Source organism: Cyprinus carpio, chromosome A2, assembly GCF_018340385.1.
Source record: "Cyprinus carpio isolate SPL01 chromosome A2, ASM1834038v1, whole genome shotgun sequence".
NCBI lineage: Eukaryota > Metazoa > Chordata > Actinopteri > Cypriniformes > Cyprinidae > Cyprinus > Cyprinus carpio.
Window position 1 is genome coordinate 18,847,773 of NC_056573.1, and position 14,690 is coordinate 18,862,462.

A 14,690-nucleotide genomic window follows, 5' to 3' on the forward strand; every position below is an offset into this window, starting at 1 on the left:
GTGTGAAATCACAATAACTCAAAGGTTAGGATTTGATATAAGAAAACTTTAGAATTAAAATGATATATTATGATTTTTTGGACAAAATGACCCATAAATGTGCTTTACTAAATTAAAATAAACATGCTGTTTACATTTCATAATAACAATAGTCAAACCAATAATTTTTAATCAATTCAAAGAGATAATGACTATTAGTACTGAATGCAAACAATGAATAAATATACAGAAGATTAAATGAATGTGACAAAATCAGAGTTATTGTTAACAAATATCCTATAAACCACTCACAATGATATAGCAGCATGTGAATTACTTAGTAACTTCCTTGTGAGACAATAAAACCACCTGAACAGCTATGACGAACTTCAAAACAGAACAAATAAAAGGTTCTTCTGGGGAAGCTTATAATTGTTGGTTTGAATGAGATGATCACAAGGGGATCGTAATAGAAACTAACAATGTGTACAATCAGAAAGTACAATGAGCCGCAAGATCATGGAGTGACGTGGCTACAGGCCAGGGTGTGGTAAATATATTTGAAATGATTTCTCAACTTTAATGGTCATGCCATGTCAGCAGGGACTTGACGATGTTGAGAGTATAATTGTGAAATTATATACGTCCAGTTTTCGGATATTAGCAATGTAACCAAGCAGGTGATTCAGTCGAACGGATTCTTGTCTGCAGAGGTATAAATTATGTTGTTATGTGCTGTCCGTGTCTGTAAAGACACATGACTGACAGAAGAATGTTGAGAGTGACAGCTGTACTATTAGTTTGACCAAATAAAAACTTACAGACTAAATGACTGACTGGAAGGAATACAGACAGTAAAACTAGACTTACACACGGCATTTGTCAATTATGAGCAAATTTACACACTACATTTTTAATTTAGCTCTGCAAGTACAAAAAAAGCAATTACACATGAAAATGTGTAAACCAATAAGGATTGTTTATTATTTATAACATACAGTCAGAGGGATCTCAAATCTGAGACCATATTGCAAATCTGGGATTCAAAATATAATTTTGGAAATAAACAAGGTTCATCAAATAAATGAAGTATTTTGATATTGAAGACTTAATTTGAATAGAAGAAACTTTGAAAGATTTTGCATTATTTCTAAGTCAATAATCAAACAAGCAAATTTGCGATATTGAGCAAGTGAACTCAGTCTTTTCAACCCCACTTTAAGACTGTTGAACTTTGCATTAATAAATGTTCCAAGATGAGCCGGGCTCTGAGCAGATTTCCAGTCCTGGAGCGGCTGAACTGAGGCCCTAAAATAGTTCCACTCTTCCCTATAGTGATTCACTACAAGCCTGAGAGGAACAAGAAGGGGGCACACTTAGCAATTACACAACCTGTATATGTTCAATCTGCCCTTACAATCTTGCAGAAACTGGTTTCACGATATTAATCTTTTGTTTTCAATTTTCATAAAAAGGTGGCATACATACACCCCAGGTGTTAACTTATCCACTGCTGAAAACTATGGTGTGAAAAGACACAAAGACGCAACACACTCCAAATATGTTCTTTTCATAAAAGCCAAGCATAACTTACAGATTTTATTGCGATAAAGAAAATTTTAGCAAGCATCATTTTAAATAACAAACAGCAACCCTCTACAGACACCTTGGCAACTGAAACGCCATTGGCTAATAATCTTTTTTGTTTACGCGCTAGACTGTAATACTATACTAATATATATTTTTTTATATATATATATATATATATATATATATATAGCAGTCAAGCATTATAATATGATAATAAAAAATATATATATAGTTTGTAAAATGGCACAGCTTTTTAAATATCTGAAAACACACTCTTAAAATCAGTCAGTCAAGCAGTATAATATTATAATAAAGTATTATTTAATAATATAAGTTTAGTAATTAGAATTAAAACTTGGTAACCATGTATGAATGCAAATTAGTCATTTTAACTGAACTGGTGGTAGTGCTTTTTTTTTTTGGTCATTCAGTGTTCCTGTAAAAAATTGGAAAAAACTGATGCACCGATCGATCGGCCAGGGATCGGAATCGGCCGATTTTCTGCATGATCGGCCATGAACGGTGATCGGCCGATCAGTCTGATGTCTTTCTGATTCTGAGCTGATCCGTATACATGCAGCTGTGAGCACAAGCGCAGCCGCGATGTTGACATCACAGCCGCGCTCGCTCTCACAGCCGCATGCAAACTAGGGCTGGGTACTAAATATAGATATTCATTGATTCTCTTTTTTATGGAACGATATTGATTCTTAAATCTCAAGAATCGATTAGTCTAGCCTGTTTTCAGTTAATGGACAGAACACTCAATTCCAATCCAAAAAAAATAAATAACAATAATAATTTTTCTCTTTCAATATTAAAAAGAAACAGATTCCAATTTATCAACATATTTTAACTCAACATCAAAACAACAAACAATAAATGCCGTTTTGGAGGTTTAATGTGAAGTGACAGATCGCTGTAGCGCCTCAGTTCAACAGATGCAGTGCAAGGCGCACGTGAACTGATCATATCCTCTACATTAATACCAGCTTCAGCTCAAAATAAACATGAGGCATGACCATAGACTGTATAAAAACATGGACCTAGTGTCCGTGACATCACCCGTAGACTCCTGAAGAGCGTTTTTAAAGCTCAAAGTGTGCAGAGCAGGCCATTGCCATCTTGGCAGTGCGTCACCGCACGACTCTTCCGGACCCGGATAATCGAAAATGGGCAAAAAGGCAGGAGTTGGCTGCTGAAACAACGCCCACCTAGCTCGACGGCAGTGTCAGCAGCACCAATCTACCTGTCACTCAAGTGGCCACGCCCTTAATTATGCATAACTTTATGGCTTAATATAATTTAAACTGATGAGTTATAAAAAAAATCACCCCCCTCACAGTTGTCATAAAAGGCAAAATTAGCTATATAGACCAAAATATTTTTTTTGAAGCAGACTGTAAACATGTTTTTTTCTGCTCTAAAGTTGGGCATTTTAACATGGGGAGTCTATGGGACGGACTCCCTTTTGCAGCCAACCTCAAGCGGCCAGTCGATGAATTACAGTTTGTCACTTACTTGTTGGCTTCACGAGAGAGAGCGGGAGGTTGCCGCTCGGTCACGACAAAACATCCGAAGTTAAAAGAAAGAGTACAACTTTACAATCCTGTCTCACATAATCACTAAATCAGTGTTTCAGCCTCGCAAAGATGTCAATATAAAGACTTGTAAACAATGTCAATGTCACATTTACCTCAGAAACAAACATATTCGGTGGCCATAAACTCATTAGTCAGATAGAAAAATAAGAGAAGGGTATTTTGCTAAATATATGCACCATATAACATATTCATTATAATTTTTACTGTTCTTATGTTTAATTTATCTTTAAATAAATCCATCATTTCTAATGACAGCCACCATTTACATTTTTATATTTAAGAAATACGAATTGAAGTAGAAATATTATTATGCAATTGTAACTATTATTTTAAAAACTTAATTGTTTTAACAGTTGTATGCTATAGCTTATAAATCAGTCAATTTTAACCTTCAATATTTTAATAATGTAGTACCAAATGACTCATGTATATTTTACAGCATTAGTTGAGACAATTTTTTTCCTTGAGAAAACTTGTCAAGTACTGTACCCGATATATATCCAAAATAATCAATATTGAATTAATTTGAATAAAATTGGTAATCTAATCGAATCGCAAGCTTGTGAATGAGAATCTAATCGAATCGTAAAATTTGTGTCAAAACCCAGCCCTAATGCAAACATGTTGTTGGCATGGAAGTTATTTTACTGTGAGTTAAGAAGACACCAAGTTTGCTATTTGTGAAACTTGTAAGGCTAAAGTAAACCACGGGGGAACCACTTGCCATTAATGCTCAAGTAGCATTTTGCCTATACATATGCTGGCAACAATTATTACCCACTTACTGCAATATTATTATTTGGAAGAGTATTGTACACTTCAGTTTTGTTCAATAACAGGATCTTTTGACTTTTGTCAGACAAGTAAAAAAGAGAAAAAGGTCAATTTATAAAGTTGTTTCGTTTTGTAAAGCAACTCATTTTCAGTTAATTGTTATTTCTACTTTTTTCCAGTCACAGAGGACTTATTTTTGAGAGTTGTTTAAGTGAGAGAAGATCCTGTAACTTGGGAAATTGTAATCTTTAATCATTTCTTTTATTTTACGAAAATAAAATTTAGCTTTGAAGAAAAGTACGTTTTTGTTTGTATATGCTGTCAATTATAGTTCTTAGAAAGAAAATCGGAATCGGCAAAAATCGGTATCGGCAGATCACACTTACAAAAAAAAGGAAATCGGAATCGGCCAAGAAAATTGCAATCGGTGCATCTCTACTGATAAGATAATAATTATAATAGTATTTTTATTATTATTCAAATTCTACTAATAAGAACAATATAAATGCACCAAGGATTAACGAGCTTATCTAATATTCATGAAAATTAATCACATTGTCTGCGTTTGCTCGAACTGATTTGCTGAAATAAAAACAGGGACGATAATAAGTGAGCGCCAGCCAACGAGACTGTCATTTGCGCATTAGTTCCACCCACTACCGGAGAAACCTGCAGTTCTTAAAAGCTGAAGATTCCAAAGGAACTCGGCTATTTTGACAGGAAAATACAACAAAGAATATCATTTACATGTAGCCCATCAATTCTTCATGTTATGTAACACTCTCTCGCTCGCTCTCTCTCTCTCACTTTGCACGAGTGAGACAAAGCAAAAGTGAGTCGTGTGCCTTCACACTAGAGTTTATGGTACACCAAACACACAAACACAGGTAAGCTGCGCATCCATTGAGATGAACTGAAATACAGCACCGATCGCTTGACAGAGAGTGAAACTCTGAAGCGTGTTTAGTGATAGAGTGTTTGGGGAATTAAAATATGTGTTAAACTTATACCCAGCCTCCAACTCAAACACTGGCGAGTAAAATCTATGAATGTATTAGCCCAGGGGTCTCCAACCCTGCAGATTTCAGCTCCAACCCCAATCAAACACACCTGAAACAGCTAATCAAGGTGTTCAGGGCTACTTGATAATTACAGACAGGTGTGTTGGAACTGAAGTCTGCAGGATGGTAGCTCTCCAGGAGCAGGGTTGGAGATCCCTGTTAGCCACTGGCTAATATTAGACATCATTTAGTCGCCCAGAGTGAAGATTTAGTCGCATATGCGAGTGATTTACTCACAATGTAGAGGGCTGACAGGAATTAAATTCCATAAAAAAAGTATATTTTCTGAAAGAAGCACTGTGAATTAAAAGGCTGATTAAAGCCACATCAGATTATTTTAGACAGGGAGGGCCAACAGTGTGTTCATTTGTAACTTTCCATGCAGTGCTTGTTAGTTTTTTAAACATATACAGATCTTAACCTAAAACCTAGCAGAGTTTTTAAACATACTGTGCTGACATATAGTAGCTTAACCGTCAGACACATGGAAGAGAGTCCCAAAATGGAAACTGGCAGAACTTTGAATGCATAAATTTAATCCAAACCAACGCTATATTTAGAAATCTGCAAAGCAACAAGATAAGAAAAATGTGCATGGGGTTTAACAGCTCACAAATCAACAAAAAATCAACAACAACAAAAAAAAAAAACCTTAATGCCAAAAATACTACTATATTTTTCAACTTTCCAAAAAATGTTCAAACTCATATGTTGGGTGAACTGAAGACAAGCCAGTGTTATGTTTGGAGCTGAACACAGCCAAATGTGTCAAAAGCATGCTTATATTTATTTAGCTGTTGCATGAAGTCTTCCAATAGCACAAGAAACAACAAGTCAAGTGGTACATAATTACAGTACAATAAAAATGGCTACTGCCTCATTAAAACCAATTACCAGCACATATATGGTGTGCGTTTACGAATTCTTCCTATGCTGAGTGTTTTATATAAAGTATTACTACGAAAGTAATACAAGTATATTAAACATTTAAATAAGACACTATACATTCAGAATACACTCTTATTAAACATTAATAATCAGGCATACAGATCAAATATACTAATCTAATATTTAGCATTAAAATCATCAACATTTTCTATTCATACTACCAGTCTTCAAAGTGCACTGCCTTGAGTTGACATAAAATAAGTGACTGATAAATAAAGAATTATTGATCAGATGTTCCACATTGATTGTCCCAGTGTTTACCGAGAATTTCTGAGTACTTTGCTAATAAAATTTGTGGCTCAGTGATGTCAATCTACAATAGTTTTATTGTACTGAAAGCTACATTTTAAAAGGACATCTGTGAGCTCTAGTAATAGTTTGCTGACAATGTAATGCACTTTCCAAACTCATAAAGACCGGATCACAGACCTCCAGTCAGGTTTCATGACTTCTTTGAACAAGAAATAAAAAGGTCTCGACGTCTGATTAGGATTTAAAATCCTCTTGCAACTCTGTCAACGCTGCAAATGGCTGCATGAAACGGGCCTGGCTGAACTTGAAAACCATTCCCGAGCCTTACTAGCGGTTCGAGCTACAAATAGATCAATGCTGTCCTCGAATGATCGATAATCTGGCTATAGGGTCAAGGCGCACACTCCATATAATCGAAAGTACCATGCAATTGATCTAAATCAAAACTACCCGACATTTAATTTATTCGCCCCTTGCCCTGCAATGTCCTTCTGTCTGGCTCAGCTTTACCAAATGTGTCACAGTGGTCAGGAGCTACGATACCCCTTTGCCTTTCTGAGCGGTTGGTAACGTTTTTGGATTTACATTTAAACAGACAAGACTATAGTAATAAATCCGTATCTATGTGAAAGACAAAACAAAGCCATTAAGTTACACTTACTTTCTCCATTTGTTTGTTGACAGTTGCAAACAGTGTAGACAGAGGCAACCAAAACAATCAAAGTCCACAGCCGCATTTTTCCCCCGGGGAAACCGAAAATCTGTCCGAAATCCCCGCCGTGTACGTCTTGGTGTGGTTAACGATCTGTTTTAATAGTCCACTGCTGTTTTGGAAGATAAAAATTAAAAAGAACAGAAAAAGCCGTCACCCCCCTCAGAAAAAAATGGGCGGAGAGGAAAGTTCAACGTGTTCAATCCGCTCGCGCTGCTGCTGCTCTGCTGTCGTGCGCACTGACTTGATGCTGATATGAAAACACGCTCGAGCGCTAAGCTAATGACAGCGCGTGCTGCGACTTTCATTCACTGTAAAACAATCCACACGTATTAAGCATGCGGACTGCAACTTTTACAATGACCGTTCGAATCATTTCCGAACGATTGCATATATTTGTCCAGCACTTGCGCAGATTGCTACAAGCTTGTTAAAAAAAAAAAAAAAGATTGAAAACCTGGCGAAGCACGGGGAGGAATGGCTGCGCACACAGAGCGCAGGCCGAAACAATCAATTGAGCGTCTGAACGATACTTTTTTGTTGCCGTATCGTTTTTTGTTTAAGATGGAAAGATCTTATAGTTATAATAAACTGTTTACAGACTTATAAGTTGCAGATAGTGCTCCTGCGAAGCGTTCAAGATTTCCAGGGTTCGTAACGGGCAGATTTGTTTGTACTTTTTCCAGGCTCCTGCTGACAGTGGGCTTTCGCCGTAGCGCGTTTACGACTGTTCGTACGCGCGGTACTTTCTCAGTACTACTCCTCACGGCGAGCCTGTAATCAGACAGTTTCGTATAAGTAAATCGGATCGGTTCTGGGGGCGTTTGCTGAAAACACTGCGACCGCTGAGATTTCCGCGAGACTTCTAACCCAAATGCTCCACACGTAGTCTTTCTACGTCGCTATTCTGGCGAGCAGTTGCCTTGCTTTACAGATCAATACAACGAAGTGAAGCCGATTCCGCAAACCTCACTTACTCGTCTTTAACTCTCTCGCGGAGAAAAAGAGGAGAATAAAAATGCAACACTTTTTTTTAGTTTTTATTGTTTTGTCCCCACGTTGGTTGTAGCTAGTGCACTGGCATATCCTCTCTCTCCAAGGATCCCCTTTCCTGTCCTTGCGCCAGTAAACAAGACCTGCCAGAGAAGCAGATAGAGCACAAGGGAAATATGGACTGGAACGATGGACCGAGACAGCGTGCGCGCACTAAACATTGGCATGCACTTTGCACATAATAAAACGCTAGCTTCTAGGCAATACATCGACATTATATGATATCCAGAGCATAGAAAGAAAAAAAAAAAAACGTATTTACTTGTTGCTCGTTGTTAATCTCGTCCTGGTACATATAGCATGATAAAAAAATAGGAAAAATTTTGGTTTATCTTAAGATATATTTTATTATATATAATATGTAGGCATACATATATATTCCCATTTCTTAAAAAAAAAATAAAGCTAAATCTGTGTTACAGTGACGCAGTAAGTTGCATTGTAAGTGACTGGGGCAGATCTGCAAACATTAAAATACTCAAAAGCCACAAGACAAACAATATGCATGTGTTAACAGTTGTAGTGTGAAAAAAAAACTTGCTAACCTTTTCTGTGTGACGTTATACAGTAGTCAACATTTGAAGTGGATCAAAACCTTCCATCAGAGTTGTGCTAAAACCTAAAACCAAAATGCGTTCTTTTATTAGGACAGTTTTGATGAACTATTTTGATCCACTTCAAATGTTAACTACTATATACAATTTACAACCTCTCTGTCATTGTAACATAAAGCCATAAACCGTAAAACTCCTGTAAAAATGAGAAGAACTTTACAGCTAATGACCTGCAAGTTTGTTTTAACAGAAGAAAAAATGTAAATGCTTTTATAAAATGATTTTACATTTCTAAGAAAAAACGAGGCTCAAGTTGAAATAATTTTTTTTGTAGTAATCAACATTTTTAGCTGGTTCAAATTACAGTACGTTAAATCCACAACCTATAAACTGTGTAATTTAATGTTAAATACAAAGAGTACTGATCTTAATCAACTTAAATTGATTGAATTTAGTGATCCTGGATGCTCTGCGGTCTCTTTACTCTCACATAATAAAATCATTTCAGCTCAAATCGATATTTCATGTCCATTTGTGTATTTGGTAAGCAGTCATATTAAAAGTGAGATAATGTACAGCCAGTGGGTCATTATGTTCAACGTCAGGGTCCCGATTACCCTGTCAGGGTTTATTTTGGGATAAAGGAAACAATCTTTAGTGTTTATACTGTAGACTATAATCTGACTTGCACTCTCACCCTCACACTGTCCAGCATTATTATTTGTATTAATGTGTTGGCAACAGCGATATTTGAGGAAAACATACATACCAAGTGAATATTCACATTATTATTATGGTTTTATAATGCAGGGTTTTGCCAACTAGATCTAGTAAAACACATGTGAGTGATAAGCTGATGTTGTTTATGCCAACCACTCAATTTGATACAAGGTAGCTTGGTTCCTTTAAGGTTAAAGAGGTTTGGAAAATTATTAGTTTATATTATTAAAATGTACTGGATATAGTAGCAGCACTGTATTAGTTTAAGTATATTTTCTAAGACCTAGGAAACTCTTTGAAAGAAAAAAGGGAAAATATAGGTTGGGGTGTAGTTCTGTTGAACTTATGAGCCTCTAAGATCATAGAAAAACAGTGTTGACTATATAAATAAACAGACACATCCTGGTCATCAGTGAGAACTGTGGCAGGACTGTGTTGTACAAGGTGAAAAATATGTTTATGCTGCCACACCTTACAGCTCAGATAAGTTGTCCAATAACATATGTTTAGGAATATTCTGAAAAAAGTAGGAAGCTAATTCACCAGAACGTTTGCCACAATGTGGATTACAACAAAAATTATTTGGACTTCTCTCTTTAAAAAAGCAAAAATGTGGGTTACAGTTAGGTACATACAGTTGGAGTTATCTGTAAATGTTAAAATACTCTGTTTCAAAAGTAAAGCCACAAGACGTAAACAATATATGTTAACATGGTTTTAGTTGGTGAAAAATGGCTAGGCCTTTCTGTGTAAAGTAACATGCATTTTTACAACGTTTGTGCCATGGCAACAAAACACTATAATCTTTAAAATCAGTGTTAAAATTATGAAAACAACTTTACACCTCAAATAATACACACATTTAAACATTAGAATGAATGTAATTTCTTTTATTTAAAATTATAAACTTCAAATTTTTGCTTTTAGGTCCTCCAAAACTTGGCTCCATTTGCCTCCATTCTAAGTGCTCCTCAATTTTTGCTTTTTTAATACACAAGTCAAAATTAGTTTTTGTGGTAATCAGCATTCTGCCACAAATGCCTTTGACTTAGCGTAACTTGTTTTGAAATATTTCTTTAACACACCCATTTCTCTGTAGAACAAAACAGAAAATCAATCAATAATCCCTGGGGCTATGTAAATTCATATTACATTTGAATCTGCTATTTTGCCCATTTACTTGTGTTCTGGCATAGAAGAGTTTTGTTTCCATCTCTGTGTGTACACAGCCACGGACCATGTCTTCAAACAAATCACACAATGCGTAGTCTGACTGATGTCTTCCCCTCCTGATGAACATGAGAGAGAGGAGGAGGCACAATAATATCCCCAATCCCTCTTGCCCTACAGCCTGTTTACATCCTCTGTTCTAAGAACCACCACCATTATGTCTGGGAACACCACGTTAAACCCTTCCAAATGTCAGGTACACAGAGAAAACAACCGTCTTCATCACCACTCGACGTGAAAAAAAGACACCAACGCCTTTGCAATGTAAAATACATAAAAGCTGAAACATAATAGACTGAATTTCATAATGGATTGAGTCCAAATGATTCATCTGATGGAGCAAACATACGGATGAAAAGGAAATCTGTGAGAACTAACAGGTTGCTAACAACATGGAAAGTGTTTTTTGTTTGCTTTTATTTGACAGAACATTTTATATATATATATATATATATATATATATATATATATATATATATATATATATATATATATATATATATATATATATATATATATATATATATATATATAATAGATGGACAATTGGCAAGGACAAGATTATGATTCTGACTGAAAGCCAATGACAGTAACACTCTTGATGTATATGAGGATATAATCTGATGTAATAGTGATTACACCATATACTGGAACTACTTAAATGGGATCATCAACAGTCTGCTGACCACTTTATAACATGAAATTCATAATCTTAGATTACTTGCAAGATACTGATAAATTATGTGGTAGAAAATACATAAATAAATAGATCCACCAGAGCAGGGTCAGAAATTAAATTTCAGTAAGGGACAATATTTTTACCTTTAAAGAGATACTCCATCCCAAAATGAAACTGTTGTAATTATTCACTTACCCCCATGTCGTTCCAAACCTGTAAAAGCTTTGTTCATCTTTGGAACACAATTTAAGATATTTTGGATGAAAACAGGGAGGCTTGAGACTGTCCCATAGACTGCCAAGTAAATAGCAGTGACAAGGTCCAGGAAAGTATGAAAAGCAGAATACTCAAGTCAAGTCAAGTCAAGTCTGCTTTATTGTCAATTCTTCCACATGTACAGTACATACATACAGAGAATCGAAATTGCGTTACTCTCAGACCCCCGGTGCATACAGATAACACTAACAGTAGAGCTTAAAAATCTAGATCAAATATAAAATATAAGATAAAACTATACAATAAGGGAATGTAAAAAAGACATAATAGAAAAAATAAAATAAAAATAAGGTTAAATAAAAGCAGCGCAAGGCACATGGCAGATAGAGTGCAAACCAGTGAACAAACAGTGCAGATAAAAAGATTTTTAGTGCATAAAAAAATAGCTTATTCAGTCTGATTAAAAGTGACAAAGTGACAAAGGGCTCAGAGCAGTTATTTTATTAAACTGACTGATGAGGAGGTAGAATGATGTCAGATCCATGGTGAATGAGGTAGTGAGCAGACCACTGCTGCACAAAGTGACTGGTGCATGACATTCGTATGTTAGAGGGAGGCGGGTGGAAGGACCTGGGGATGTGGGACCTGGGGGGGGGGGGGGAGTTTCATAGTTCAGTGGTGCCTGAGGCAGAAGAGGGAAGGGGGGGTAAGTTCGGGAGCGAGTTCAGCTTCCTGACAGCCTGATGGATGAAGCTGTCCTTCAGTCTGCTGGTCCTGGCCTGGAGACTCCGCAGTCTCCTCCCTGATGGCAGCAGACTGAAGAAGCTGTGTGACGGGTGAGTGGGATCACCTGCAATGCAGAGGGCTTTTCGAGTGAGACGGGTTCCATAAATGTCCTGGAGGGAGGGGAGAGAGACACCAATGATCTTCTCAGCTGCTCTCACTATGCGTTGCAGGGTCTTCCGGCAGGACGCGTTGCAGGCGCCATACCACACAGTGATGCAGCTGGTCAGAATGCTCTCGATGGTGCCTCTGTAGAAGGTGTACATGATGGGGGGTGGGGCTCTGGCTCTCCTCAGTTTGCGGAGGAAGTAGAGACGCTGCTGAGATTTCTTGGCCAGTGCTGCGGTGTTGTCGGTCCAGGAGAGGTCCTCTGTGATGTGCACACCCAGGAACTTGGTACTGCTCACTCTCTCCACAGTCGCACCGTTGATGGTCAGAGGAACATGCTGAGTGTGCGCTCTCCTGAAGTCCACAACAATCTCCTTCGTCTTCTCCACGTTCAGAGAGAGATTGTTGTCACTGCACCACCCGGCCAGGCGGCTCACCTCGCTCCTGTAGTTTGTCTCATCTCTGTTGCTAATGAGACCCACCACAGTCGTGTCATCCGCAAACTTAATGAAGAGGTTGGAGTTGTGTGACGGTGTGCAGTCGTGTGTCAGCAGAGTGAAGAGGAGGGGGCTCAGCACACATCCTTGGGGGGCCCCAGTGTTCAGTGTGATGATGCTGGATGTGTTGCTGCCGACACGTACTGCCTGAGGTCTTCCAGTCAGAAAGTCCAACAGCCAGTTGCACAGCGAAGTGTTGAGCCCCAGCTCGACCAGTTTGTGAATGAGCTGTTGAGGGATGATTGTGTTGAATGCTGAACTGAAGTCTATGAACAGCATTCTGACGTATGAGTCTTTTTCCTCTAGATGTGTGAGTGCTGAGTGGAGGGTAGTTGAGATGGCATCATCGGTCGAGCGGTTTTGGACCGATATGCAAACTGGAATGGGTCCAGGGAGGGGGGGAGGGCAGACTTGATGTGGTGCATGACTAGCCGTTCGAAGCACTTCATGAGGATGGGAGTAAGTGCAACAGGACGGTAGTCATTGAAGCATGATGGAGATGGCTTCTTCGGGACTGGAATGATGCCATCTGCCATCAGTGATTCAACCGTAATGTTATGAAGTGACGAGAATACTTTTTGTACACAAAAAAAAAAAAATTCAACAATTCCTCTCCTCTGTCTCTCTCCAAATCAGTGTAGCGCCATTTTGGCAATACATTGGCGTACACTCTTCTGATACAGAAGAGCTTAACATACCCACAAACTGCTCACATACCAAAGCGTAAATACATGCAAAAAACGTATCCTTGTGGCGTAGCTGATACAGAAGAGCGTAAGCTGCCTGCGTACAGCTCAGAATTGCCAAAATGGTGCTATGCTGATTTGGAGAGATTTTTATTTTGCTGTGGAGTAACCCTTTAAGGGCAATTTTCTAATTACCTTATTAAATACCAGACAGCCTTCTCATTTAAAGGAATCAAAGAATGGAACAAACTCCCACAGAGTCTGAAACTTACCTTAGACCTGAAAGATTTTTCTCGCAATACTAGGAAGGTGCTATTGGAAAACCAGTTGTGTCAGCATAGATAATGGTGTATGTAAATATTTTTAGTTAAGTTTTATTGTAGTAATTTTGGTATGATTTACTGATTGATGGTTGTAATGGAGAATGAATGAATTAATAGTTGTATTTGAGTGACTAATTACATTTTATATTGTATATTTTGTATTGTAATTCACCTGCTCGGGGACTGCAGATGGAAACTAGCTTGAGCTAAATCTGGTGCAAAACATCTTTAATTAATGTTTTTGCACATTGTCCCTGTTGAAATAAACAAACAAACAAACAAACAAATATATCTGTATTTTTTAATTATTTTTATGTCAAATTCTTAGTTATTTGAAACAATAACAATACCAGCGGTTCTCATACATTAACTAGTCTGTGGCGGCCCATAATAAACCGAAGATTTATTTATACTTCTCATATAACACAAGTTATTTAACGTTGTGTTTCACGCCATTGCTTTGGCAAGTCAAACGAATTAAAACCGAAAGCGAATAATATGACTTATCAAGTCTGTTTGCGCTGCTTGTTCAAAGTGAAAGCGGTGAACTCCGTTATTGAATGTGCTGTGAGTTTAGCACCGTTTGAGAACGCAATGGCTATAGTTATGCACATGTATAATTTGCACATTTGCATAATTGTCAACATTTTAATGGGTAAATGTTTACAGTATTTCAGTAAATTAGTAATGTTTGTAAACCTGTTTTCCCAGAAGCAGGAGTTTTCCGCCAAAATAAAAGCTAAAGGGTTTATCTCTTGCATGGCCTACACAGAGAAAATACTGTACAGGTACAGCAAGTTCACTGTTCGGAAGAAAAAAAAAATATTAGGGTGGGGGTTTATACCTGTCTATGGGTTTATATGAATGTATTTCTGAAGGGAACTGACGTCACAAAATTTCGATGGCATTTTCATTTCTTAT

The 14,690-nt window shown here is 37.4% G+C and overlaps 1 protein-coding gene across 1 annotated transcript in view; it reads right to left on the reverse strand.

Moving 5' to 3' along the window:
- LOC109101073 (insulin receptor) overlaps positions 1 to 8,043 on the reverse strand; it is a 58,131-nt gene extending 50,088 nt beyond the window's left edge. The window contains exon 1 of the mRNA XM_042776936.1: positions 6,870 to 8,043. Within this exon, the coding sequence (XP_042632870.1) occupies positions 6,870 to 6,945 (76 nt within the window). The 5' untranslated portion in view covers positions 6,946 to 8,043. The remainder of the gene's footprint in view (positions 1 to 6,869) is intronic.
- Positions 8,044 to 14,690: the final 6,647 nt, after the last annotated feature.